Raw genomic sequence first — 26,424 nt, 5'->3', positions numbered from 1 at the left:
GTAATACGTGAAAAATAAAAACTTTTATGACAAAAAAATCTGGACACAATTTAAGAAGCATCCTATTGCGTCGAGGAATCATCTGTATTTTTGCTTGTTTCATTACCTCCTCGCTTCTTTTTTTGTCCTTTGTATTCTGTAGCAATTTGTTAGATCTGAAAATAAAGATAACTTGCGTCGTCACGGATGTCGATTTATAGGTTTTAGGGAGTGCAGAATTCGAAAACGATGATCATTTTATAATCCAAGATGGCCGCTACGTATTTTGTCATAAAAGTCGTCATGAATATCATTTTATAGGTTTTAGGAAGTGCCGATTTCGAAAATGATGACCAGTTTGGAATCCAAGATGTGTACCGTGCACTTTATCATAAAAGTCGTCATGGATATCGTTTTATAGGTTTTAGGGAGTGCAGAATTCGAAAATGATGACCATTTTGGATTCCAAGATGTCTGCAGTGCACTTTGTCATATAAGCCGTCATAGATGTTGATTTATAGGTGTTAGGAAGAGCAGATTTCGAAAATGATGACCATGACCAACAAAACGACATCCATGTCGACTTTTAACATAGTGCATGGCCGCCATCTTGGATTCCAAAATAGTTATTATTTTCGAAATCTGCGCTGCCTAAAACCTATAAAACGGCAGCCATGACGACTTTTATGACATAGTGCATGGCCGCCATTCTGGATTCCAAAATGATCATCATTTTCGAAAGCGGGGCCCCCTAAAACCTATAAAACGACATCCATGACGACTTTTATGACATAGTGCATGGCCGCCATCTTGGAATCCAAATTGGTCATCGTTTTCGAAATCTGCGCCCCTTAAAACCTATAAAACGACACCCATGACGACTTTTATGACATAGTGCGTGGCCACCATTTTGGAATCCAAAATGGTCATCATTTTCTAAATCTGCGCCCCCCAAAACCTATAAAACGACACCCATGACGACTTTTATTACATAGTGCATGGCCGCCATTTTGGATTTCAAAATGGTCATCATTTTCTAAATCGGGGCCCCCTAAAACCTATAAAACGACACCCATGACGACTTTTATGACATAGTGCATGGCCGCCATCTTGGAATCCAAAATGGTAATCATTTTTGAAATCTGCGCCTCCTAAAACCTATAAAACGACACCCCTGACGACTTTTATGGCATAGTGCATGGCCCCCATTTTGGATTCCAAAATGGTCATCATTTTCAAAATTGGGGCCCCCTAATACGTATAAAACGACATCCATGACGACTTTTATGACACAGTGCATGGCCGCCATTTTGGATTCCAAAATGGTCATCATTTTCGAAATCGGCACTCCCTAAAACCTATAAATCGACACCCATCTCGACTTTTATGACAAAGTGTTTGGCTACCATCTGCATGCAAGACATTTCTATTATTTTTACGTACAAAAATGGCCCCCTGTCAACTTCCAACCGAGATTTAATCGATAATTTATTCGATTAATGTTCAGATTAATTCAATTTCAATATATGTTACGTCGACTAATCGTGATTAAAATTTGAGGATTAACTTTTTTTATTCCATTAATTAGTCGAATAAACAGTTAATCTATTAAATCCCATCTCTGACCACGTCATTTTTACACTTTGAGAATATCTGAAAACAAATGAACACAAGGAGCCATTTTGCAAATCCAGTAACTTTGTTATTACTTTTGACAGCGCGTGTCATGTGTCTACACAGAGTCGACACAAAGTCGAAACATTTGCGACTACTTTGTGACTGCAATATTTCTCAGCCTTAAACCATATTTATACATCATAATTAACAAGTTTCGTAGTATGTAAAGCGTTATTTCTGTTATTTAAGTATAGTATACGCATCGAAGTACTAAAAATGCATCAAATAATATATTTATGAACACAAGCACTGAGAAGTAAACAATTTCATTTCCGGCTAAACTAAAACAATGTGGTGGCGCGTTGATTATATTACACTTAGTTTATCAAATCACTCGAGCAGTTTAATTCCCCATAATAATTTAAGTCCTATTGTAATATAAATGCAAACAATATATAATTACGTCTTGTAATCCGTTTTAGAGATGGCGTATTAATGTCACTTACTTTTATTTAACTATTTTTCCATCTGACAGTTTCCATTTGACAGGAACAAAATGAACGAATGAACGAATGATTTTGGCATAAAGTAGTCGCAAACCCGAAACAATGTGTGCACACGGCGACCACACTTTATGTCACTTTGTGTCATGTGTCGACCCTTCCCCATTTCTGGTAACTGTGTCGACACGGCGACGACTCTGCGACTGGAATTGTGACCGAAACAGACGGTGTCGACACAAGATGTGTCTACACCGCGTCGTAACGGCGACTGGAAATGGTTGTATGATAGCTAGACAGTTGAAATTTTCACAGATGATGTATTTCTGTTGCCGCTATAACAACAAATACTAAAAACAGAATAAAATAAAGATTTAAATGGGGCTCCCATACAACAAACGTGATTTTTGACCAAAGTTAAGCAACGTCAGGAGTGGTCAGTACTTGGATGGGTGACCGTTTTTTTTTTGCTTTTTTTGTTTTTTTTTTTGCATTATGGTACGGAACCCTTCGTGCGCGAGTCCGACTCGCACTTGCCCGGTTTTTTTTTTTCGACGTGGCGCGCGCACAGCTCTTGTGAGCAAGGACTCCGCTAAGGATACGGGTGAGCCTTGCTCATATGCATATCTGTCGCCAGTTTTCCCTTAGTCGCCTTATACGACACCCACGGGACGAGATGGGGTGGTGTTATTCTTTTCTAACCCCGTTTTCTGTTTGTCGGCTAAGGGCTTCGAGCAACACCGGCTTCCGACACGTCAAGGGCCAGTTGCACCAATCACATTTAACGGACTGATCAACATAACTCAGCAGTCAACGATGGACGTCCCCATAGGATAAAATTTAGCGAACGCTTTAACGGTGACAGACGGTTTAATACAACACAACTGACCCTAAAAAAAAAATTAAGTCAAAATTGTTACTAACATTATATGGATCTTTGATCTGCAATAAATGATTTTTGTTTAAACGCGTAAAACAACTTATTACGCGAATTGCCAATGGCAGGCGCACTAATAAGTAAGATTCTCATAGGCCTAGCGGAATGTGGGTGCGACTGCTATTCCTAGCCTAGTCGGCCGTTCTCCAAAGGGTTCCGTACCTACCTACCCAAAGGGTAAAAACGGAACCCTATTACTAAGACTACACTGTCCGTCTGTCCGTCCGTCTGTCTGTCTGTCACCAGGCTGTATCTCATGAGCCGTGATAGCTATAAGTAGTTCGTTTTTTTAGCATTAGAAAGAAGGTAAGTGATCTTGACATGTCTTTTAATTGTAATACGCTTTTTTAAATATTAGTCACTATTACTTATGAAAGCAGAAGAATATAATTCATATTTCTTACATAAGTATATATTTGCCGTGACCTATTTTTTAAACGTGTTTTTCAATAAAAAGACACATCAAGATTGTTTACCTTATTTTTAATGCTAAATAAACGAACTAGGTGAAACAGATGAAATTTTCACAGATTATGTATTTCTGTTGCCGCTATAATAAAAAAATACTAAAAAGTACGGAACCCTCAGTGGGCGAGTCCGACTCGCACTTGTCCGGTTTTTTTCTGTGATTAAAACACTTGTAACTTGGAAATTTATGCCATGTAAAATAACTCTGTTACTACATTTTGTTGCCGTTGACCTCTGGCTATAAGGTCCTCGTCGATATTACCTACTTATTATAAGAATTCTTACATAAGGATGTTTGAATTTTTATAATAATATTTATAAAAACATCCATTGTATTATTTTAGTTTAATAACTCACTATTGTGGTAGTAACAGTAGCTATCGTCGGGTGACAAGCAAAAGTCACTAACTAACACCATTGAAATTATTGGACAATAATCCGTGTTGTAAGTGTAATAAAGTGCATTGTTACTTTAATTTTTTGATAGTACTTAGTGACTTTCACTTGTCACCCGACGCTATTTGAGTAGGTACTGCAGAAGTAGGCCGGTACCTCTACAATTTTAACCGACTTCCAAATCGCAAAAGGAGGAGATTATCAATTCGGTTGTGTTATTTATTTTTTTTAATGTTTGTTACTCCATATCTCCGTCATTACTGGACCGATTTTGAATTTTTTTTTTTTATTGTATGTACATATTATATGCATACAGATTGGTCCCGTTTTTGTCAAAACTCAGTTTAGATGATAGAATCCTTGAGGAATCGAAGGAACTCCTCAAATCTTAAAGGCATACAATACAGTGATTTTTGTGTTTTTATCAACAAATCAAGCATATACATTCAAAGAAGTGATATTTGATGAAGTGGAACTGCCGGCCTAGCCATGGTTACAATCGCGCGCTATCGCTTCGACAACGAAACGCTTTGTGTCTCTCTATCACTCTTCCATATTAGTGCGACAGTGACAGTTGCGTTTCGATCGCTACGGAGCGTAAGCGATTGGCATTTTGGCTACGCGGCCTCTGATGACGATCAGAACGGAACTCTTCAACGACGCATAGTTCACGTTTGGCGATTTCTCCTTTTCGTTATGTTCGTTAAGCAAGTTAAGTTTTTAAGCCACATTTTTGTCAAGCTCGAGTTCTGATGAGGGGATCCATGAGGAATCGAAGGAACTCCTTAAATCTTAAAGGCATGCGTATAGAGATTTTTATGTATATTTATCAGAAAATCAAGCATTTTCATTAAAACTCTCGCATTTAATGAAGTGGAACTGCTGATGATGATCAGAACCAAACTCTTCAACGACGCATAGTTTGGCGATTTCGATTTTGTGGGTTAGGTTAGGATAGAACTGCGACCCCTTAGTTGGAGAAACAGAGAGATTTTTTTAGTTAAATACTAGCCAATAATTTATATTCGTTTTTTTTCTATTAAATATTATTAAACTTCATCTTCCTCACGTTGTCCTGGGGTTTTGCCACGAGGCCACGACTCATGGCAGGCTATGGTTAATATACATCAAATTAAGTAAAAATATTTTCCATATTGTGAATATCCAGAGAGGAAAATGGGGACTAAGTTTGTATGGAGCAGCGGATGTCCCTTTTCCACTTAATGCAGCAAATTCATTTGGTTTGCGGTTTCAAGTTTTCAAAGTACATAGTTACATGTAATATTTTTTTTCATTTTGCCTAATGAAATCTTAAGAACAAAAGCGTCGCGACACAAAAGCTTAATGCCTAGTCTCCGCTAATAAAACCCGTTTACCAGCCGCATAGCTGCGAGAGAAATGTCCCATCATCTCTTAAGTGCGCATTTTGTAAGAAGTTAATTGCGTCCTTCGCAAAAAATCTGACGTTGCTTCATACAGAGAAAATCCGCTGATTCCCGGAAAAAGCAATAAATCTTGCCTAGCCGCAGATAGTGGGTGGGGCGGGGTGTGAATATGCGTACTCCTGTACGGTCCCGGGTGCAAAAGGCAGATCAATAGGCGGGCGTCCTCCTGCTGGTGGCTGTGAGTGCCCGCGGCGGCGCGCCATTCCTCGCCCGACCGTCGCCCGTGCGCCTGCCGCCCGCTGCTCCCGACCACTCCACACGCGCGACGTCAGATGGAGGTAAGTTCAACTATTACCACAACCTGTTTCAGATGCACCAGTGTATTACATTTATGTTTTGAACGCGTTTAACAAGTTTCTAGATTTACGTGCAACTGATTTATTACTTCGACGAAGTTTTGTGAACATTTAAAAATAGTTGCGTCTAACGAACCGTTGACTTTTTAAGGAATTTTTCGTAAATGTCCTTAAAGTTTGAGAAGCCATTTTTGTCTGTTTTAATGTTTCGTTTTGATTTTATAATACATCGACTTGCGTCACTATCGAGATCATAATACTGTAAGACTACCTACCTACCCTGCTTGTTTTATTAGTCATTAATTTTCCTTTCGGTGTTGTGGAAAAAAATACATATTTTGACAACCGAAATTGATCTGTCAACGGTGAATAGAAATTAAATTACGCAAACAATAAACAAACGCTTACATTCGTTTGTTTGGCTAAGCACCGTAGGTAAGTAGGTACTCATTATTCTCATTAACAAACAAATTTAAATTAATGTAGGTAGCATGTGGGAAACCAAATTTACTTAGTTCATTATAAGGCGTATATTGCACACAAATTATTTTGGAGCGGAGGGGACGACTTGAGAGGTTGCGCGCAGCAGAGTACCTAAGGGCGAGTTTTTGTTTGTGTGCGTTATCTCGTTAACAGGCAAACTGTGTTTGTTTGCGTAAACCCATGCAATTCATCCTCTCTCTCTAGCGCCCGGTTTGATTCCGTAGGCATTTTTAGGATTTCTTTTAGTGGGATGCCGCGGCGTGCGTACCTTTTTTTGTTTTTAAGCGGATTGTCTAGGTGCTTGTTGTTGATTTATTTAACTGCTAATGGGGTGCTGTTTAAAAATAAGTGAGGACATTTGTCACTGGCGATGGCGATGAGTCCTTGCGCCTGAACGCTCATTATGAACGATTGGATAGTAATTCTTTATGAAATGGAATTGCACACCAATAAACTAAGGAATTTAATATTACTTTTTACTATTATTGGACGTGGTTAGCGTTCAGTAGCGTTTGATATCGCTAAAGCGTTTTGTTTCAAGACAAAATTAGTCAGGACTTTGATGTAAACATTAAAATATGTTAAGCCGGTCGGCCGGAACCCTTTTTTTTCTAAAGAGTTGTTCTTTCGGGCAGGTACTTGCCTATACAAAATGTCGGGACACCGACAGACAAACTGTCTCGTTTAATATTATTTATTGATGATAAAAAGCATAAGTGACAGTTGTGTTATTATCTACGGACGTGGCGTGGGTCAGTTAATATTAGACGGGCGGATAAATACGTATATGTATGAATGTCATTGACTGCATCGGTGTATCTACACCAATTAATTGCTTTAACTTACGCGTTTATATCGTAATATAACTTGTCAGTGTTATCAATGCCCCATTTGTACAGTAGGCAGATACATATATCAATTATATGATGCCAATGTCTCCTTAAAATAGATTATATAAGATATATAATATCAATAAATTCGCATTTTGGAGAAATATACTGCCCTGCTAAGCCAAAGAGCGCTATCTCAAAAGAAAATTCATTGCTAACTTATACTTTAGTTTCTATTACTGAGAATTCCATTTTCAAAATCATTTGTTTTTGAGATAGCGCTATTCGGCTTAGGAGGGCAGTATAACGAATTGACATACATAATTATTAGGTTAAAACGTTATGTAGGTAAGTACCTACCTGTTTGGTTAGAAGTTGTGAAACATATAACATATATGTTACTCGTATCTTTAGGTATTTAAATAAAAGTAAACAAAATCTACCCTCAAATAGCTCCAAGCCAGTTGAGGGTAGATGAAAACATTACAAGATCAAATAATGTAGGTCAGTCAGGCCCTCAGGTCGTTCATTAACAGATCGAGGCGGTTTTGTTGATGATGATGATGACATCCAATTCAAAATGGGTAGGCAATAGACGGACATATTCCTTTGTTTACAAGGATTAAACGACAACCCCGCGTGAGAATATTGATACCCGAGCAAGCCAAAGGTTCCAATTTGACCCACGACGAGCGTAGCGAGTGGTTCTAAGAGGAATCTTGAGCGTTGTGAGGGAACTTTGCTCCCGAGTGAAACACAAAATACTTCATCACTATAATGCGAGATAAATACTAACTGTAAAACATAACAAATCATATTACCTACATATATTGAACGTCAAATAAATAAAATACCATTCAAAGTATCACTTAAAACTAGAGATGCCCCGAATAGAGAATTTGGTCGAATACCGAATACTTACCGAATATTCGGTACCTCTCTCGTCGGAATACCAAATATTAGGCGACCGAATATTCGGCATGACATGCGAACATTCTGAGTCACAATTATTATGAAAACTGTTCGCCAACAAAGCACAGCGTTTGCTAAGGTATATTTTTATATTGAACAGAATTAATTAATGTAGTTATTAGAGTCAATCAAATCAGACTCATGGTAAAAATAAAATATTTTGTAATCAACAAATGCTCGAAATCGTGCCTTCGTATTTAAATGTTAAATATACTAGTTTTTGGTCATTTTTTTTTAAGTAGGTGCAATATTCGGTAACAGATATTCGGTATTCGGCCGAAGAGCAGGCAACATTCGGCCGAATACCGAATATGCGGCAAAGTGGCCGAATAGACCGAATACCGAATAGTTGCCGAATATTCGTGGCATTTCTACTTAAAACTCAATTTTACTAGTCAACATGAAGAAACGTAAACGTATCAACATTTCCATGAGGTTATTTCGTACTAACTAAGCAAAAAAACCTGCGTATCCCTTAGGTAGTTTTATTATGGTTGTCACTGTTGTAGACGTTGTAGTCAGCATTAACACTGACTAACTTAATCAACGAGCCAAACGTACATATTTGTACCCTCGAATAATTTCCCTAATAGAAATACATATGAACCTATATCTAAACGGCTCGCGTTAAAAATAGTAAGTAAGTATAGAACATTTATATTAACATAGGGGTATCTACCACAATCTAATTGTTCTACCTCTAGGCATACCTATAGTATCTACCTACATACTTTTGAGGCATAATTTGATACGTAGTTTTAAATGAAAATACAATATCCTCTAAACAATTTCTTAATCTTATGAAAAATATCGGAATCAAAGTGATTATTTTAGCTGTCCAACTAATTTCCTGAGCATCACAGAAATTTCATTACACAAGTAGCCATTTTATTGCCAGATACCGGAAATTAAAATTAGGTATCTATATATAAGTACCCATAACTAAACAAATGCTGTCTGATTCTTTAACATTTTCATTATACATATTTACAAGTAAGTACTTATAAGGTTAATAATACTATCCTGGCATACTTATACACGAGAGATTTGTTTTGCTGACATAAACCCATTTATTATTTATAAGTTTTAGTGTTTTTATTATGTTGTAAAAATGTTATTAAATAAATAATAATAACATTAATAACCCTTCTACATTATCAATATGTAACATATTTTAATTAACAGATGTAAATACATACATATATACAATTTTATTTATGTGGGTACGGTATATTAAGAACACACTTAACACCAGAATAACATTTTATTATTTGTTACATGTGTATTTCGGAGAGGATTTATATAACACCCTGAACTAATGAAACATTAATTAATATCACACAAATATAAATGCTCGGTACCTGACGTAAATTTTAGGCGCCATTACTGTCCAGCGTAATCGAATTGGAAAAGGCTTAACAAAACAACGGTTCATTTGACTAATTAGAGCGACAGCATTCATGATTCCAATTCAGGAAATAGCTGGTTCCATTTCCAAATGTATAAAATTCATATGATATTCTGGAACCGCATTAGGGTATTTTATTACCACACCTACTTAATTACCAACATCACTAATATTACATAACTTATCGTGTTTCGTGGTTTTGACAAGTTATTAGCGCATTAACGGAGGAAATTATTTGAATTGAAAATCACTTTAATTGTCAATTAAACCTAAGTGAACATCTAAACTGAAAAGTTACACTTTTCATCGTTACAGTCCATGACTTTGTACTTTGTAGGTAGGTATACACCAGTGGCGGCGCGTCCATAAAAGCCGATTCCCACCGGCTTGCCTGTTTTTGGATGTTTGAGCAGAGTTGTAAAGGAAATGTGTAAGTCAAATTAGCCCCGGCTTGCCTATGAATATGTTTGACGCGCCGCCACTGGTATACACTATACAGTAAGTATACCTACGACTTACGAAATGTTCAGAAAATTTTCAGCTGGTATTGTCATTTGGTTTTCTATGTCTAAATAAGTATACCGTATACTTATTTAGACATAGAAAACCGTATACTTATCTAGACATAGAAAACCAAATGACAATCCCAGTTGAAAAATTTCTGAACACTTAAGTCGTGATAGCCAAATGCAATAATTAATTCTCTTGGCAGCGTCTAAGGAATAGACATAAAACGCTTATTGGATAAATGTTATGTAAGTAGGTACCTAATGTAGATTTACTATGTTCAGCCGTCAATAGCCAGACTAGCTGAAAAGCATAGAAACTACCTACACTAAACCGACTACGAGTAGATTAACTTTGCCTCGACTGTTTGGAGGCAATCTGCATTTCAAAGGTATCACCCATGAGCTTAATTGGAAAGTCCCTCTTAGCACCGCCATGGCGACGTCGGGCCAGCGCCAGCCACTCCAAGAGACGCATTTATGCGTCAGAGGGAGCAAGTGATATTGCTATCTCATTCTACCGCATGGCTGCCGGCTCGATTCGGAAAATGAATTCGATCTCTACTAGACCTCAACAAGTTACGATATGGACTATTATTAAAATTAAGTATAAACGAAATAAATTAAAACTAAAACTAATAAAATAAATAAATAAAACTTACCCACCTACCTTAGGTCCCCCAGATCTGTCCCCTGCGGAAGGGTACCCATAAGGCTGGCTACATTCCCACGCTGAATAGCTATGCCTATTCTTTGGCCTAGGAATGAGCCAGCCCTAGGGTCACCCGTGGTTTTCAATAGTCTTTTTTTTTGGGCCCTTAAAAAGATTGTGAGCGTCACGACATCACGGCCCCAGGGTCTCTACCGCGAACGCCGCAAATATGTGGTTGTTTGTAAGACAGATATGTCAAATTTGACGTTTCTGCGATTCTGGAGGTCCTCTTGAACGATTTCGACAAGTTATGACTTAGATATCCAAGTCACATCTTATCGATATCTAATTTAGATCTAGTTGATCTCTATTTCGTCTCTAGATCTTGCGATTATCTCGAAATCCGAATAGGCCTGTGCGTATCTTTGAGTGGTAGGCGCTGGCCCATCGTGTAGAGGAGCCTTAAGCTTAAGTTCATTGTGGCAAGGAAGTCGGTGGTTGAAGTCGAACTCGTCCAGCAGTACTGGGGCAGCATTGTTCTTATCTATACTCTGTAGTCTGTTTATCTTTTCTTTAGGTATTTAAATAAAAGTAAACAAATAATTTGTACTTTTTCCGGTAGTTATAACATCTATTGGTTAACCAACCAAATACAAAACCTCCTGGGTCAGGCACTGAACGACCTGACTTTAACTTACATTATTTGATCGTGTAATGTTTCCATCTACCCTTAACTGGCTTAAGGAGCCATTTGAGGGTACACTGAGAGAAAAATCATCACTTGGAATTATTAAACAGTTCTGTACTGGGGGAAAAATGAAGTTTTAGTAATAATTATGGACGTTTCACTATTTCTGTAAAGTTTATTTATTTGTACAAACAGCTCAGTAATCCCAAATATAATTTCAACAAACAGATAATAGAAACTGCAAGAACTAATAGAAATTGCTAGTCAATTTGCTCCTCTCCTTGTTATTAGTTAACTCTCCTTGTCCCCGGATTAAGTTTATTTTTGTAATTCTAAGTGTATTTTTGTTGTACTTTTCTCTCAGTGTAGATTTTGTTTACTTTTACTTAAATACCTAAAGATACAGACTATAGTGGGTAAACTCTTCTCGAAGACATTATTACACTCTTCTCTGGAATTACTCAATAATCATCATATCATCACTTCAAATGTTGTTGTATACCGGGTGTGGCCTGTAATATAAGCAAAAAATTTAACTGTATGCTGTACTCCTCATACTGACCAACATTTGTTCAGCGACTTTTAAAAATAACTTGTGGTTTGATTCTTAATACACTTTAAAGTTTATTTCAAGACGCAATGTATTGCGAATTTTGTTATTTTTAAGGCGTGACAAGCAACGTCAATCACAGTGATATGGCGTGGCGATGGCGTCCATTGAAGATCATATTTATTTTGTATGAAATCTAAAACGTCATGTTTCCGTGATTCACTCGTCCTTGGCCCCGACGGAAGACCAGCGTTGGCCCATCAAGGCTAACACCATGCTGAGTCGGGACCATTTCGTGGCTATTTACTTGTTCTGTTATGTAATGATATGTGTTGTAATGTTAAGTGAATTTTATTTTTATTTTTGTGCCTCTTTTTTTTCTCTTTTGTCTGTTACCTATTTTTTATGCCACGAATAAACTATTTCTATTTTAAAAATAGGGAGTCTAAAAACTTACTAATTTTTAAAAGTTGTTGAACAAAAGTATCACCGTTTGAGGAGTACAATCTATGTTTTAATTATTTGCTCGTGTTACAGGCCACACCCGGTATAAAGAAACTCACAAAGGGGTCTATATTGGGTCGCATAATAAATGATTGTCCTAATGTAATGATACGCATAAAACTCATTTCGCATAATTGTTATTGTGCTGAAACTAATAACATTTTTGAATAAAACCGGCCATGTGCGAGTCGGACTCGCGTTTCTAGGGTTCCGTACATAAGATTTATATAGCATTGGAACATGCCTATTCATAAGAAAAGTCTAATAAAAGTCGTAGGTGCGGAAACATCAAACATGAGTTAGACATCCTCGCATTTATTTCCCAGGTACCTAATAAATGTAATAATTAATCAGAATCACTACCTACATACCTACTTACCATAAATACATAAATATGTTTGGTATAGTCGCGGACGGTCTACTTAGAACGCAAAATGACTAGTGTAACATTTTGCCTATACCCATATGTTTGAGTAGATACGAGTATACTTAAAATAAAAGACTACTCCGAATTCTTTATTAAGTAATTACATAGGTACCCATACGTATTAAGATTAAATAAAAATACTTAAAAGAATTCAAAATGGTTAATTCATTTAAGTCAATTCAAGCAAGTTTTTCTAGTAGATACGGTATTCAGCGCGCCAACTTCTTGGAATATCGAGCAGCAATACGCAAAACTCCATGTTTGGTGTAAATCTTAATACGGTACCTAAATACAGGAATTTGGTACAGGCATGTACTTCTAAAAATTCAAACTCGCTGCTTGACCTATAGTGCGGCGTGAAAACACATATTGATCGACATGCGTGCCTTTTGAGGCCAAAATACTTGTTTTTGGGAATTCATTAAAATGTAGCTTTTAAATTATGATATGGGCTATAAAATCCGTATCAATTACAATTAACACAGTTAGATTACTAATGTCATCACTCATAATCATAACCCCTTCATTTGACTTTGCCGTAGGTATATAAGTACATTAGTGAACAGATTTTCACCTCTCCCACCCAAATGCGTAGATAAGTAAGTAATAGAACTTCTTAGTATTAAAAAAACATGCAATATCGATTCTAAAACGGTCTAGGTATCGCGTAACACACCAAACTCGATAGCGTTAAAACATTCTTGTTATTTTAATATCCCCACGGAATCACTGTATCGGGGCGCCGCCGCCGGAATAGTTTTTAAAATGGTTTTGCTTTGTAAATTCGAACAAAATGGAAGCAAAATTCTCTCGTAGTTAGCGTCAGAATGTCAGGGATATTGTTAAAATGACTTAAAGACTAATAGTCAGGCTCTTAAGTATTATATATGAGCTCTGTGTCCCGTACATAGTTGTTAATAATACTAATGCGTTCGGGGATGGTATCCGCCACGTGTATCCCTTGCTTTTAGATTAAAGTGTCTTAAAGGGCCTCTGCGCTATTGGCTTCGGCCCCACGTACGCCTCCCAAAGTTCCGGGACCCCATGGTCCCGATATATGGAAAAGACATACAAATAATAATAATATTACCGCCATGTGGGATGTTGACTCGACGATCATTGTTCCGATAGTCGTATCAGCGAATGGTCTCATAGCGAAGCTCGCTGTGTGGTTGGATCAAGGGTCAGATGCAGAAGGCGGTAATTTTGGACACGGCGCGTATAGTACGTCGGTTCCTCACTCTGCGGCCCTGACCACCGGCAGCTTGGGCCCTGCCCCGCTGCCGGCGGCACCCTAGGTTAGGTTTTTTGTAATGTGTTTATATGTATTTTTTATTGTTTTGTAAGTGTTTTTATATTTTACTTTTATATTCATATTATAAAAACCCTAGCCTAAGAAGAATGATGAATAAAGAAGATAATAATCAAATACCGGGATTTGTAGGCCGGTGAATTCCAAAATGGAGAAACAAATAATAATAAATCCGTTTATTTAAGACAATATAGGTCCAACACATCGCATTACAATTACATAGATAGGATTAACAATAAAATAATAAACACTAGACATTTTGAAATATGAGAAACATTCCTGACATTTATAAAAATAAAACAACCAAATCACATTTAAAATATAAAACTGTTCAGTTAAAAATAATAAGTTACTTAAATTAGAATAAAATCATTAAAATATTGTAAAATTGTTCAGATCTCGAGGTCTCAGTTTCACTGGTTCACCCGAGCGCTCAACCCGTCTGCTGTAGGTAAATTCATATACTTAGTCAGGTCGGGTTATGCCCTTTACCCTTTACCGATAATACCACCAGTTAAAAGTTTTTCCGCAAAAAGGAGTTAATTGAAACGGGGCGTTTTTGAAACTCAATTTACTTATAGGTAGTTGATACTATTTACATGCTGCTGTTGAAACACTGGCTTTACTTTTTAGGGTTCCGTAGCTCCTTAGCTACAGACATACAAACAGACAGATAGATCTGTCTGTTTGTCTGTCTGTCTGTCCGTCTGTCTGTCACCAGGCTGTATCTCATGAACCGTGATAGCTAGACAGACAGTTGAAATTTTCACAGTGGCCGCTTTAACAAAAAATACTAAAAACAGAATAATAATATAATAAATATTTAAGTGGGGCTCCCATACAAAAACAGTTATATTTTTGCCGTTTTTTGCGTAATGGTACGGAACCCTTCGTGTGCGAGTCCGACTCGCACTTGGGCGGTTTTTATTTAACTAAGTAGGTACTATTTGTTTTGCGCACTGGAGCATGGAGGGATCTTAGATTTGTGCCTATTAGGTATGAATATGAATACATATAAACATTTTACGTCATTCTTAAGGTTAGCAGTCCGAGTTTGCTTTACATTAAATAATTATTGACATAAACTGTGACATTAAACTAAAATCAAATTTGAAGGTCGTCAAACACTGAAGAACAGTCGTCCCCATTCCCCCCATCAAAACTACATATATATTCGTGTAAGTACCTACCGATCGCTTAGCAACTACTCGGCGAGCGGTAAGTTCGGATGTGATACTACGATTAATTACTAAATGTCAATATTAATTATTTCCCTTTATAGTTTGGCTGTTCGTCGATCGTTAAGCATTTATATTATTTACGCGTTTGTTTCATTTTAATGCGAATGTCTTCTAATATAAATTAATAGGTACAATACATACCCAAAATTCAATACGTGACCTGAAAATTACAAATGAAAATTAAGATATTTATCTACTTACCTACCAATCTCAAATCAGACGGCTGGTGAGACGTTGACTACGATGTTACGAGTGTTACGACTTAGGGCAAACCTTGGCTATTCGGTGATACTTGGTTATCCGGTGATAGTCAGTTTTAATGTGTTTTATCCGCGTTACCTGGTAATTATATTACTTGAAACCATATACACCACATTAGTCACATCCATGGTATCTCTTAAACATTGTTTTAAGCAGTAAAATTACCGGGTAACTCGGCTAAAAGACAATAAAACTGACTATCACCGAATAACTACGTATCACGTCAAGGTTTGCGACTCGGTGACTTATTGTGACCTAATACTAATAAGTTTAGTTAGTAAATTTAGTCCAGAACGGCTACCCCGAGTTGACATTTGACGTTTATGTACGTTAGCGATCGCATTTCGGTACCTGACTGACTAATCCATCAGTGCGACCGAGATGGACTACGGTCGAGTTTACGTTGTCGCTAACGTAAACCTCAAGTGTCAACTCATGGTACGGCAGTTAAGTTAAGTTATAGACCGACCGCTTAACTCAGTCCTCGCCTGCCCGGTACGGGGGCGACGGGGTGGGACGAGGATTGAGTTAAACGGTCGGTCTATAGAAGACAACTGCGCAACGACCACTACCAACCCTCTGTGTTAAAAAAATGGTAAGGTAAGGCTATATACCTTTGTAGGTACCTAATATGTATAGTTGGCAAAACTATAAGCTTGCAAACTTTCTTGCGAAGCTAATAGATTTCTGACTGTACCTACACTTAATGCGTATATTTATATTACAGAATTGATTTGCCACACATACATTTGTACATTCTTCTACATATATACGTTGGCTCAAAAATACGCTGACAAATATTTTTTTATAATTTTTAATTACATATATTTTACAAACCCATCAAAGAAATAAAACTACAACTAAGTAACTAAAACATAACGTAGGTATTATCTATATAATATTCTGCTGTCTGTATCTTTGTTACAAAAACGCAATCGTTTGTTAAAATTGTCAACAATATGCTGCAGTGAAAATCTTTTTTTTTTTTTAATTTATTATTTAATGGGACCTTTATACATTTGTACATATCGGCCAGTGAAAATCTTTGTCATCGTATTTTTAGGCTACCTTCATTATTTGTTATCTGCATTGCGAATGTTACGTTGCTAAGCGGTTTATTTTATTTTTCAAATAGTTGCAATAAATTACTAAAGCATGTGCGATTGTCTATTTGAAATAATGGTAAAATAATAAATAATGCTTATTTGGGAACAATCTTACACAGATCTACCTAGCCCCAAATGGCCTAAACTAAGCAAAGCTTGTTTTCGGGTACTGGGTGATGATATACATAGTACATTTTTATCTAAGATACATAGATAACATCTTACGGATGATTCAGAAAGAAATTTTCGTTATAAACACATAAATATATTCCCTTACCGGTATTCGATCCAGGGATTTCCTGCTTTGTAGGTAGGGTCAGGCTAGAAGCCGACTAGCCTAGGAAGCCGAAAATATGGTCATTGATGAGAGGTGGGACTAAGAAAGGTTCAGATGCTCGCCAGGGTTCTTAGGGTCTCCATACATGGTTCGATTAATCGCTTCGATTAATCTGACGAAAATCGTCACTTCGCTCAGTCACTTCGAAAATGTCAGTCAATACACGGAGCAATTGGTCGTTAAGAACGATGCGCGATCGAGGGATACAACGCTGATACACAGAACATTCACTCATGGTACATCAATTCATCGTTACAGACCGATTGAAACGACGGACCGGTAGTGTACCTATGTTAATATCGATTTAGGTACTTACATAATCGAAGACGATATTGAAAATAGCAACAAAACCCCGTGCAACATAGATATATCGCAACGATGAATCGCCATTGTATGGCTCTTTACGATCAATGATTTGATTTTTGTCTCATTCTTCTCATTTCTCTCGATCGCGCATCATTAAGTTTATCCCAAGAACGGGTCAATAGTTTGTCCGCGGTTGATCGGCCCTATAAATACTAGAGATGCAATGCAACGGATAGTTTTTTTTTTTTAGTTTTTTTACCGGATATTCGGTCTGACCATCGGCCGAATAACCGGTATCCGACCGCCGAATAATCGGCCAGCGGAACTATACCTACATTTCGGTTTTTCAGGTGCGCATTCTGCTGGTTTGACCTGTTTCCTAGTAAACGTTCACGCGGACTCATTTCTAGGTTCGAAATGAGTGCGCGTGCAAGTCAGTGGAATAATTAAATTGTTTTAAAATAATAAACAAGTACGATTATGACCGTGTCTGATTCTTAAATCCAATTTGTTTAGTCCGAAATCAAGCAATCTTACTATCCGGTATCCGGCCGGATAGTAAGTCACTATTAAGTATCTGGCCGGATAGTAAAATGATGGCCGGATACCTGATAGTAACCGGATATCCGGTACATCTCTAATAAATACAGTCGTGTCAGAATTTGGTGCAGATACGACGGCCCTGTGTAGGTACATAAAAAATATTCAGTCTTCAGTCGTATTGCGGATATGCACATAATGACCCGATGCATGGCAGATGTTATGAGCCAACAACGGCAGCTATAAAATAAAAGCTGGCCAGTTGAAGTATTTTCGGTCAACGCTCCAGCTTCCGGGGCTTATTTTGATTTACCGCGAACATTTGTGGGCAGCGGTAGCGTTATTTTATAACCCACTAGCTGTTGCCCGCGACTTCGTCCGCGTGGAATCTTATCTTCAACATTTTACATCTTTAGTGCCTATAATTTTCATGTCCAAGCAATGTTGAAATTAAGTACTTTTCTGTTTTAGCAAGTTGTATGAAGTTTTAAGTCAAGTGGATTTTGATGTTGGTTGCTGAAATTTCTTTACTTGTATTCTCATAATAGGTACCTATGCCCTTATACAAAGATTCAAGTTCCGCACTTACAAAATATCAATCTGATCTCCATACAAACTTTCAACCCCTTTCTCACCACCTTGGGGGATGATTTTCAAAAATGCAAAAATGTAAAAAGTTCAAGTTCCTAGCTTAAAATTAAATTTACACTCCAAGACGAACTTTCATCCCTTTTTAACCCCCTTAGGGGTTGAATTTCCAAAAACGTTGCAATTACTTCTTTTTGTAATCGGCTATTATGTCTTTCTAAGAAGTTTCAAAGCATTTGTAATGGATTCAAACTTTGAACCCCATTTTAACCCTGTTAGGGGATGAATTTTACAAATCGCTGAAATCACTTTTATTGTCTTCCAATAATATCGTCAAATACAAAGATTCAAATCCCGTGCTCGAAAAAATGTATGATATCCATACAAACTTTCAACCCCGTTTTCACCACCACAGGGGATGAATTTTCAAAAACGCTGAAATTAGTTTTCTTATATTTTAATATAATACCTTTTTACAAAGTTTCAAGTTCCTCGCTTCAAATAAAATTTGCACATGAAAACGAACTTTCATCCCCCTTTTAACCCCCTTAGGGGTTGAAATTCCAAAAACGTTTCAATTAATTTTTTTTGTAATGGGCTATTATGCCTTTCTAAGAATTTTCAAAGCATTAGTATTGGATTAAAACTTTGAAACCCATTTTAACCCTGTTTGGGGATGAATTTTACAAAACTCTGAAATTACTTTTATTGCCTTTTAATAGTATCCCCAAATACAAAGATTCAAGTCTCGCGCTCGAAAAAATGTTTGATATCCATACAAACTTTCAACCCCTTTTTCACCACCTTAGGGGATGAATTTTCAAAAACGCTGAAATTAGTTTTCTTGTATTTTAATTTAAAACGTTTTTACCAAGTTTCAAGTTACCTGCTTAAAATAAAATTTGCACCCGCAGACGAAATTTCATCTCCTTTTTAACCCCCTTAGGGGTTGAAATTCCAAAAACGTTGCAATCACTTTTTTTGTTATCGGCTATTATGCCTTTCTATGGAGTTTCAAAACCATTTGTAATGGATTCAAACTTTCAACCCCTTTTTAACCCTGTTAGGGGATGAATTATACGAAACGCTGAAATTACTTTTCCTGCCTTTAAATAATATCCCGAAATACAAAGATTCAAGTCCACCACTCGAAATTTTTTTTTGATATCCATACAAACTTTCAACCCCTTTTTCACCACCTTAGGGGATGAATTTTCAAAACACGCTGAAATTAGTTTTCTTGTATTTTAATAATATATCTTTCTACGAAGTTTAAAATTCCTAGCTTGAAAGAAAACTTTAACCCCATACAAACTTTCATCCCCTTTTTAACCCTGTTAGGGGATGAATTTTACAAAACACTGAAATTACTTTTCCTGTCTTCTAATAATATCCCTAAATACAAAGATTCAAGTCCACCACTCGAAAAAAATTTTAATATCCATACAAACTTTCAACCCTTTTTTCACCACCATAGGGGACGAATTTTCTAAAACGCTGAAATCAGTTTTCTTGTATTTGAATTTAATACTTTTGCACAAAGTTTCAAGTTCCTAGCTTAAAATAAAATTTGCACCCGAAGACGAACTTTCATCCCCTTTTTAACCCCCTTAGGGGTTGAATTTCCAAAAACGTTGCAATCACTTTTTTTTGTAATCAGCTATTATGCCTTTCTAAGAAGTTTCAAAGCATTTGTAATGGATTAAAATTTTCAACCCCATTTTAACCCTGTTAGGGGTGAATTTTACAAAACGCTGAAATTACTTTTCCTGTCTTCTAATAATATCCCTAAATACAAAGATTCAAGTCCACCACTCGAAATTTTGTTTGATATCCATACAAACTTTCAACCCCTTTTTCACCACCTTAGGGGATGAATTTTCAAAAACGCTGAAATTAGTTTTCTTGTATTTTAATTTAAAACGTTTTTACCAAGTTTCAAATTCTTAATTTAAAAGAAAACTTTAACCCCATACAAACTTTCATCCCCTTTTTAACCCCCTTAGGGGTTGAATTTCTCAAAATCGCTTCTTATCTCTTGTACACTTTATAAATGCAATCTAGTGTGCAAATTTCAACTTTCTGGCTTTTGTAGTTTCGGCTCTGCGTTGATGAATCAGTCAGTCAGTCAGTCAGGACACTTGCATTTATATATATAGATAGATAGATTATACAAAATCCTAAATTATTTATAAACCCTTGGTGAACTCCGAATTGTACTCGTATGATTAGCTAAATGATAAATTGATAATGAACTTTAGGTCAATAGTTATTTGTTTTACAAGAAAGCAAAGTTGTTGTTTAACCGCTCGTGCTGATATTGATACCCGAGTAAGTGACAGACTCCAAAATTGAATCACGAGCGTAGCGAGTGGTTCGAAGAATGGAATCTTGAGCGTTGTGAGGGTTTCAAAGCACGAACGAGGGTTAAACAAAATTTGCCCCCGAGTGATAAATTTTCACCATACCAACTCGAAGCAAATATTAAATGTAAAATATCAATCAAAATCAAACCAAATCAAATTCAAATGAATGTTATTAAATATTTATCATCCAAAATCACCATTTGAAAGTTAATTCTACCAGCAAATATTGCATTTGATTACTTTGCGTCACATGTAAATTACTGATAGCAAAATGCAACTTTGCTATCCGTTTTTGAAGTGCAAAGTAAGCTTTTCCGAGCTGGTGCGGTGGAAAAGATATTAAAGTGAATGAATATTGTCTTTGTCCCCAGAATAAACACTGGATGTGGCTGGTCGGCGGCCTTGTGCTGCTGTCCATGGCAGTGGCCTCCGACGGGGAGGTGTGGGAGGAGAGCGACCACGAGGTGCTGATTCGAAGTGAGAGGGGCGCCAAGAACCGAGGTCAGTCATTTAACTCCAGTGGTCAAAGCTGACAGTTCATTAGTGCCTGAGGTACTACATATATCGATATCTAATACCTTTAAAGGAGCAATTCTTGTTTATTTATTTATATATATATTTCGGGAATCTCTGAAACGGCTCTAACGATTTCGATGAAATTTGCTATGTGGGGGTTTTCGGGGGCATTTTTGAGTTTTTATTTTTCCGAGCAAAGCTCGTTCTCCCAGATATTGTATTGTAGGTATACAAGAACAGCATTTTAGTAATTATTTTGAAAGAAAAGGATTTAGGTACCTACTCCTTTTATTAACTGTTGATATATCCACAGGAGAGACTTATTGAACGTTATAGATGAGTTGATGTAATAGGGTAGGTAATAGTTGTGTTGCTACCAATTATTTAGTAGTAGTAGTATGAATTGCCATGTATTGCGAAGAGATGTATCAACTATCAGCAACACAATTTTTTTGCACTTTTGTACCTTTTTATTTTTGATCCTTTCCGATATTTATGTTATTTTTTTTTTCGTTTCGCGTTTGTCGATGTACGATTATCATCTTAGCTAGGTCCCAAGGGGGCTCTAAACTACTTTTGGCCAAAGGAAAGGTCAACTAGTTTGAAGACCCCTCACAGTCAGACTACAACCGAAGATCCAACTTTTCAACACAACTTCCTAGGGCTGCTCTTCCGACTCTTCTTTTTTAATAGCTTCTATCAGATTTATGGTGATTTCGCAAATGTCAAAAGTGTGTCTGCTAGAGCATGACGTTGTTTGGTGGGTAGGTACTCTTAGTACAGTGATAGCCACAATGGATTTGCCGGGCGTTGACTAAAGAATTTTTAAACGAATTTCAATCCAACTACTAAATTATTCATTAGCTACATACTAAGCTGTCATTATTACACTTTAAACAACATTAATGAGCAAGAATACAACAAAATAATAATATGATAAATCCGGCATTTTGAAGTTTAACCGATAATCCCGGGTTACCGTCTTCCAAACTTTTCTCGACAAGTTGAACATGTCGGATTTCTTCGTGGATACAAGATCTTCCGATTCGAATCTCGTAAAATTGTATTAAAGGATGTCTCACATGAGCGAAAACTTTCAGAGTCCGGCTTGCCCCAGTAGTAATATTTTATGCAACAGTTTTATAAGAGGGGTTAAAAAATGTGAGTGGCGTGGGTTACAATGTGGGCCGAAGGCGAACATTGTTAATGCCAAATATTACTGCAACCTGTAACAAGAAAAAGGAGAATTATGAAATATTCAGTTTCAACACAAAAATATACATAAATATAGCTCGTTGTACCTACTGTGTACTCTAAATCAATTTTTTTATAACATATACCAACCCTTCTGGTGCTTCCAATTAGTCTTTGAAAATACTCCAATAAGACGTTTTCAGAGAATGACGAAGTTTTGTGCTCCAATCTCCACGCCATGAACTTCTCATAAGATTTGTCGTATAGATAGGTGCTGCGATTTAGAACTTAGGCAACAAATTTTCGGTCGGTGCTTGTGCTGCAGCGGATATTTCTTGAGGTGTAGAAACAATGTTGTCCTCTTCGTCCATTTTCAACACTTTGTATGAACGCAAGACAAATACCTAACGCAAAGTACTCAAAGAACAAGAAATTACCGGGAATGGCGGGAAACGTAAAAACAAACGAGTAATGTCTATGGTTATGTTTTTTTTAAAATGCCGTTAGTCACTACCGCAGTACCGCACCAGGGTCGTGGTGCTGTAGGGTAAAAGTGTGTTACAGGCCTTAGAAGTCCGCCTTCCAATAGTGTTGATACCAAAAAATATCTTAATGATTCTAAAATTAAACTAATAAATATTACGGCTGACAACGCGATGCCATGCCGCAGCCGCAATGCACTCTAATATAAATCGTTATAAAATTACTTTATTAACAGCAGTCAAATAACTTAATAAAAATACTAGTAATAAAATAAAAGTTATTCAATTTCAATATTTCTACCTAACTGACGCATAGGCGCGGGAAAGAAATCCGTGCAAATCATGTAAGTACCAGAAGACAATTTATGTGTCACCGATTCCTTATTGTCAATGGTGCCAAGTCGGGTAAGTGCCGAGCGTCAACCTACATATATTCGTATCGTACGTGGTACGGTGCATCCTGATTTCAGATACGACTTTGTTCCGCCAGAGGCTCAAGGAACTTAATGAGAAGACTGAAAGAGCAACGTTCGCACGAAAATAGATATCGCAATGCCGTTGCAATTAAATTTGCTTTGAAGCAGTGCGTACGCGGCGAAATAACCAAAAGTCTCAACGAAATTAGATGCTCTCTCGAGTGTCACAAGGGATATTCTTATTTTGTCAATGCCCGTCTTTTAAACAAAAATGTGTGCTTCTTATGCAGATCAGACACTATTCATTGGAAATTGGAATGATATTCCTTAGTTTGGTAATGACATTCCAGAACCTCCCCACACACGTCATCAGTGCGCGGGTAGTTTAAAAAAATTATTATTGTCCTAATCTACGAGTATGTAAGTACCTAATACCTAGTACCTAAAAACCTAGAGTACGCCTCGAAGAACTAACTATGTAAACCTAACCTAATTAAAACATCAATCTTTTCAATATCTTTAAATACAGTTATAGCATAATTGACTCTTATACGCAGACAAAGGTTTTACCGATAGGTACTAGAAGCTGAGGTTTTTCAAACTGGCAAAGTCAATATTAGTTTAGGTATTCCATGTATCTCCAATAATCTCACATTCAATTGGACGTATAATCTAGCGCCAAAATCTCTAATACCTACTCTTAAACATCTTCTACTGCACACCTACTTCTAACTGGACCCTAAGTTTCTATATCCCCTTTCCCATTATTCGCAACGACATCGACACTCAACGCTCATTGCCAGACGCGTTTAACTATGCTGATTGTCCGTACCTACTTTAGTTCATACAAAGCTGATAGTCCTGCAAAAATATACTGATTTATATTTTTCTATAAATTTTAAACTGAAGAAAATACGTAAAAGTAGGTATGATGATACTGACTGAGGCAAAATGATGCTATTTATCTTCGTTTAAAATGTATGCAAACACGTACCTACTGGCGCGTTAATGCGGCAGGTCATTTGAAGTGAAAAGGTTTTACCTAGCTGCATTGACCAAGGGTTTCGAAGACAACAGTTAGGTACTAAGTGCCTAAATACTCGTACTAAAAACCTTATGTGATATCGAAAAACGAATTTGAATTCGACCAGGGGACCGATTTTTGAATTTCGATCGCTCGATTTTGTCACTCGAAAATCGCTGGAAAACGGCGAAATGCTAATTTTTGAAATACGAGCGATCGAAATTTGGAATCTAGTGGTATTGACCACTCGATTTCAATTCTATTAAGTAGAATTTAAATGCCTGGTAGTGGAGATATTATTTAATGAAATACACGAAATCGAGTGGTCGAAATTCAAAAATCGGCCCCCTTAATACGGTCTCCGAATGTCACTAACAATTGTTATGAATGGTGAGCCTCGGTTCATATCAACAGTAGTTGTGCCGTCGGAAAGTTTCCAAATCGCGATATTTCTAGGTAGGTATTTAGATAACCATTTATAAAGCTTTGGTAGTCGAATTCGATTGCCGATTTAACGGATGGAACGTCGTTTTAAATGGCACAGTTAGGTACCCGTAATGTGACAGAGGAAGGCTAATGGATAATGGATAATGCCAGGCCCCGCGAGAGAACTACGTGACTGTATCTGTACTATCTGTAGGTATTGCACTAAATTTGACAGGAAACTGACCCCGGCTTATCGAGGAAAAGGTTTTCAGTCCAAACTTATCTCATCGTAAAACTTTAAAAACATTATTAAGTAATTTAGGTGGTAGATAACTTCTTTTTTTAAGTATCATGATTAATGATATTTAAGCTTTCAGAAATTGTCAATGTTGATTTCTTTAAGTCCGTTGCAAGATTAAGTATTTGTCGGCTAATAAATATTTCCAGTCTCAAATAAAATGGATCTTAATTATATTTAACTTGGTATGTTTTTTTATAGCCTAGTATCAGAATATGTGACGTATCGTTTGTTTAATTATTTTCCATTGGTAATTATTCTGTGTGCCCTTTGGCAAAGGCCTCAGCCAACACTTTCCAATCTTCTCTCTTCTGTGCCAGTCTGTTCCTTGGTATGTACTTTGAAATAATTTGAACGAATAGAGATTAAATAATTTTATATACCTGGGTAACGTTTTGTTGCGATCGCACACCGAATTTTTACTAACCGAGCGAGAATAAACGTTGTACGATAAATGTACCAATTTCCTATTTTTCGCACTTGTATTGTAATTTATTAATAATACCTACATAGGTATGGTAATACACTTAGCTGCAAAATTGAATAGCCACTTTATGAATGGATTAATTAATTATTAGTCCATGGAATTCAGCAGCACGCGTAATTATTAACTCCCTTACAGTTTTTCCAAAGAAAACATATAACTGAAAACAAAGTCCAGTGACCACGCTGCGTAATATTTCGGCACTATTTAAATGAAACACGAAACGACAACTGAAGCCCCGAATAATAAAAATAAAGAGGAAAGTTTCGTGGAACCGCCGGACACATGTGCAACGGATTTGTCTCGACCAAAACGAATGCAAACGCATCAGCGCGACGTAAAGGGGCGAACAGGATTGGGTTACTGACTTTAGATGCTGAACATGCGGTTTGAGTAAAAATACGTTTGAGGTGAAATCTCTACAAGGAAACACGTTATTTAAAGTTTTTATTTCGTATTTTTTAATGTAGGTACATCGGTACAAAATGATAAAGGTTGTATTATTGACGTCATTATTTAGGAAATTTATGATTGACATTTGTTGTTTAATATCCTAATTAGAAGAAGACCTTGCAATTATGTTCCATCTTTCATCCTGTCGAATTGTTAATTCGTAAAACTAAACCTTAAAATATATTTTTCACACCACCTATTCGGAAATGAGCTTTTTCTTCCCTGCTAGGAGGGATCAAAGTGGCACTTTGCCTCCCTGCTAGGAGGGATCAAAGTGACATTTTTCTGTTCAAACACACTATTTTTAAATTTTTATGTACATATAAAAATTAAGGGTATTACATGCTATTAGGCCATAGGTACCCGGCTAAATGTACCTAGCACGCTGCTGGCGTTTCCCCTTTGCACGGCTAGCG

The 26,424-nt window shown here is 36.8% G+C and overlaps 1 protein-coding gene across 1 annotated transcript in view; it reads left to right on the top strand.

The window, feature by feature from the left end:
* The first annotated feature begins 5,484 nt into the window (after positions 1–5,484).
* The window catches only part of LOC134678326 (uncharacterized), a 28,337-nt gene continuing 7,397 nt past the window's right edge, over positions 5,485–26,424 (top strand). The window contains exons 1-2 of the mRNA XM_063536858.1: positions 5,485–5,620; positions 21,087–21,216. Of these exons, the coding sequence (XP_063392928.1) occupies positions 5,615–5,620; positions 21,087–21,216 (136 nt within the window). The 5' untranslated portion in view covers positions 5,485–5,614. The remainder of the gene's footprint in view (positions 5,621–21,086; positions 21,217–26,424) is intronic.

This window comes from Cydia fagiglandana, chromosome Z (genome assembly GCF_963556715.1).
Source record: "Cydia fagiglandana chromosome Z, ilCydFagi1.1, whole genome shotgun sequence".
Taxonomy (NCBI): Eukaryota; Metazoa; Arthropoda; class Insecta; order Lepidoptera; family Tortricidae; genus Cydia; species Cydia fagiglandana.
Note: the sequence above shows the minus strand (reverse complement) of the source record. Positions and strands in the feature narration are given on the sequence as shown.